The sequence below is a fragment of the Limulus polyphemus genome, unplaced genomic scaffold (genome assembly GCF_000517525.1).
Source record: "Limulus polyphemus unplaced genomic scaffold, Limulus_polyphemus-2.1.2 Scaffold150, whole genome shotgun sequence".
In the NCBI taxonomy this organism is placed as follows: domain Eukaryota; kingdom Metazoa; phylum Arthropoda; class Merostomata; order Xiphosura; family Limulidae; genus Limulus; species Limulus polyphemus.
In genome coordinates, this window is record NW_013665760.1 from 383,966 (window position 1) to 388,410 (window position 4,445).

The window sequence follows — 4,445 nt, forward strand, 5'->3', positions numbered from 1 at the left end:
TCTAATTTCAAATAAAGCTTTGTTTGATTAAATGCTTTTTTATTTCTTGCATCACAGCTTTTGTCTACTTACTGAATAATTTGCTGAAAAAAATACTGATCTATATATTTCAAATCTAAATTTTCACCGTGCAATGCCAGGTAACTCAGCTAGTATTAACATAAAACCAGAGATTATGCATAACTTTCTTTATCCTTGCCTTATATAATCTAACACAAACCTAAGTATTCTACCTTTTAAAGGTATCATTTTGTTCAACTCTAACAGAAGTTAAACTAAGTCAGTTGTTTTCCACAATGCTGTCATTGGCTCAGTATAAGTTGCATAATTAGTATGGTCAATAAAGAATATATATAACTTGATTCATCCCACACATACTGAAGCACTTAATCTTTCCCACTTATAATTTTATTCAGATCCACCAAAATTAACACATTGATATAGGATATAAATAACTTTCTTTATCCTGACCTTATATACTCCAACACAATGTTTATCTCTGACTTTCCTAAAATTCTATGCTAACTTTACTTAAATTATCCTTCTACTTTTAAGACCTGATAACCTTTGGTTTGTTTACTTTACAAGCCTTTACAAGACTTTTCAAGTCTGGCTGTTGGGCAAACTTTCTTTAGCAAGGTTACTCTTGAACACTATGGTTGATTGAGATGGGAAGAACTAGACCAGATACACTAATGGTCATATATTTATACAGACTATGCTATTGTTCTGTGGATGCCCAGCTGTAATTTTCCCCATACTAAATATGTTTCTGTAAGTTAAAGTATTAAATTTAAATAATTCAGTATATATTTTAGTTATTTATAGTATTAACTAGATTTAACATGTAACATTACATTTCATAAATAGTAATATAGTACACCACCGATTTTCTGGCAACTGATGGTCCGGCACCTCCTTTAATCCGGACAAAATTACAACAGAACAAGAGCTAATGACTCTTCATTTGCTGTATGAAAAGTTACACAGGGAAGGATCAAAGCACATAAAACAACTTCGCTTGGATGAAATGTTTAAAAACATAGTCAAGAAGAATGTGTGTGTCTGAGCAGTAGTCCTACATACAATAATTCTGTGGCTTCAACTTCAAGTACCCTGGGTGTTCCCCCTGCAACATCACAAATCCATGATGAAACAGTCAACTATGAAACAGACAGTAATCCTGACAGCCCTCAACTTCCAGACCTTTGTGATTAGCTCTACAATTCCAGTAAAATTCTAAAATTTGCCACTTTGGAAGCGGTATTACTGCAACATTCTTTGTAAGTACAGTAATTAATAAAAAATTTTCATTTATACTGTACTAATAAACCTGTACCATTTATACTTGTACTAATGTATTTCACTAATCATTTAATTCATATTTAATATTTGTTTTATTTAAATTTCTAGCAGTCCATGGTGCTTTAGAGACACAGGAGGGGTATAATTAGTGGGCCAGAGGTGTATTGTTGAATTATTATTACGTGACCTCTGTTGGTCCAGCAAAACGGATAATCTGGCAAAGCTCTGGAACCAAGGGTGCCAGAAAATCGGTGGTGTACCTGTAACTACATTGGCCAAATGTGACAGGCATGATATATGAAGTTTTACATGTGACAATTCTGCTTCAGTGTTTGGTAATTTTGTTAAGCAGGCCCATCCTCATCAAGTGTTCTTGGGTTAAAAGCCGAAAACACCACTAGCAGCAAGGGTACCCATTTGATCACTTAGGACAGGGTGGTCATAGAAGTTTTGTACTTTGTCTGTTACTCATAATTAAGACTATTTATTATCAATTGTAACCATTATTATAGAATTTTCACAGATCTTCAGGTAGAAGTTATTATATAATAGTACACACATGTCAAGGATTAAAAATTGCAAATATCTTACTTATAAATCACAAGTAATTTCAAGTGGTTAAGTTATATAAGTCAATGGTTGAATTAAAAAACATAAACATACCTTGTGTCCTGACTGTCTGTAAAGTCTTGCAATTCACTATTAATTAGAAAGTGCAGAATCATAAAATCCATAAGTATAATGTTTTACAAATTACAAGTAAATTTCAAATAATATTAACCAATAATCTAACATAATTTAAAAACTAGCCTGTTCATGTGATCTAGATTTTACTGGAGTTTACAGTTTATCTATGCACTAGGATTACTCTATTTAATACTCAGAAATTATAACAGGCAGAGAAATATCATTAAGTTTCACAGTTCACAAATATTTACTTTTACCTCTTTGCTTCACTGTAATACAGACAGCTTCTCATACAATTTAGGAATTCTACAATCTTTATCACAACTTAAAATCTTGAAAAGAAAAACAAAAGGAAACATTATCATTTTCCACAAAGTTTTAGGAGAAAACATTTGTTTTATGTTTGTATAACCACTCAAGTCTAGTATGTTTTTTTCCTTAACTTCTTTACCCATTAACTCTCTCACTACGGGATCAGTCCCAGAGATCGAACTTGTAACCATTTTGTACTTGTTATAGTTTTCATACTATAACTTGTAATACAGTATGCATATCTTCACGAAATTTTGCTGATTATCAGTAAATATTACAAGACTTTAGTACACGAAATATCAGATTTTTTTATCAAGTTTTAAGATTTTTTAAGTAATGATTTGCTCATGCATTTTTTCTTTTCGAATGGTGACTATCCAACATGCAAAGTAATTTTTATTTTAAAATTAAACATACTTTATGCATCAGAAAATTGTCAAATTTCACATACAAAATCTTTATAACCTCCTAATAACCTCCAGATAATCATCAAACGTTTTCTTATAGAACAAACTTTATATGTTATTTTCACTATTGGGTTTGGTCGATTTGACTGACCTCATAACCACCATATAAATTAGGAAATAGATATAAATTACACTTTTTTCATTCTAGGATGACTACAAATTATAACAAGAAATCACTAATGTGTACTCTAAATAAATTAAATATCCTAACATTACACATCTATATATATTGATTATTTTTATTTTATTGACCTTTCAGCTGTGTCTGAGTAACATTACAGAAGTTGCAATTTATTGCACACGTGCACTCATGTTACTGTATCTAATAGTATAAAATTGGCCTTTACAAAGAGACCTGTCTTGGGCTTTGTTCTAGTGGACCGGTATTTTGTAAAATACAATCATATTTTGGTTATAATACATTACAGATGTATTTATTATATATTATTACTATTTACAGATACATTCAAAAATTTCATTTATTTTTCTTAAAACATCAAACAGTAAACAAGGAGATTTAGAAAACTGATTTTTTTTCTATTTACAAACTTTGTACTAATTTGCCAGCTTGCCATAATTTGATAAGCCTTGTCAAATTTTGCTCATGGAGAATGTAAAACAAAGTAATTTTTTTAGGTTTTATATATGCATTTTGAAATAATAAAGTATTATAAATTACTCTGTCAAATTTATCAGGCTTACTAAACTGTATTTAAGTAAAAAAAGATATTGTTTTTCGAACAACATTTTCACTTACCACTTCCTTCTGTGATTCAAGACAAAGAAATAATCTTGGAAACTTCCTACCTTCTAGAGACTGAGAAAATCACTAGGGGGACAATCTGAGCTTTAGATTGGTTATTCACATGTCATAGTCAGATGTAGATGTACATAAGCAAGTATTTCAAAAAATGAAAGAGTTGGGCAGAGCTACTGTGTTTGATTCACTAAATGTAGCAATATCTCAGCAAATCAAAAAGATAGAAGGTACTTATTTTATATTCTAGTTTGTCAATATCTGTAATTTGAGTTTCTAATTCATAAGAAACTATAGACTTTGTATTTGGACATCATAAATATCTAATTTGAACCAAAGCTTTATTCAACATACCATGTCACACACAAAAATTGATATTTAGGAAACTTGTTTTAATATTTAATTTTAAATTAAGAAATTAACTAATGTATAATACTGAAATTTGAATTATGATATACAATGTGATAACAAACTTATTGGCATATTTTAATAAAATAGTAGATCAATAAACTTTTGAATGTAAGTCTACAAACGTGATGACATGCCCTTTGACCATAGAAAGATCTATAGTGAGAGTGTTAAGCCTGAATGATGAGCTATAAAACAGAGCTCTTCTAAACTTGTGATTTTTTACATGATCTCAAAGTACCATTACCACTTGGTGTGAAATATAACCAAATAAAAACTAATATGACAATTATGTATTTTTTATTAAGTGTTTTCTTAATGCAAGATTGTGTTTTATAATAGAATTAGTTTTGAAAAGAGTGAACATTTTATATTTGGTTAGTGTAAGGATTATTCCTTAATAAGCTGATGTGATATTTGTTTGTTCTGATCTTGTTTCAGTGTTAAAGCTCATCTCTTTGTAAATTTGATATTTATTGTTTCAATTGCAATGGCCCTGAGCAATTACT

The 4,445-nt window shown here is 29.8% G+C and overlaps 1 protein-coding gene across 1 annotated transcript in view; it reads right to left on the minus strand.

The window, feature by feature from the left end:
- The window catches only part of LOC106475936, a 24,609-nt gene extending 22,114 nt beyond the window's left edge, over nt 1-2,495 (minus strand). The window contains exon 1 of the mRNA XM_013936615.2: nt 2,444-2,495. Within this exon, the coding sequence (XP_013792069.2) occupies nt 2,444-2,495 (52 nt within the window). The remainder of the gene's footprint in view (nt 1-2,443) is intronic.
- Between the last annotated feature and the right edge of the window lie 1,950 nt (nt 2,496-4,445).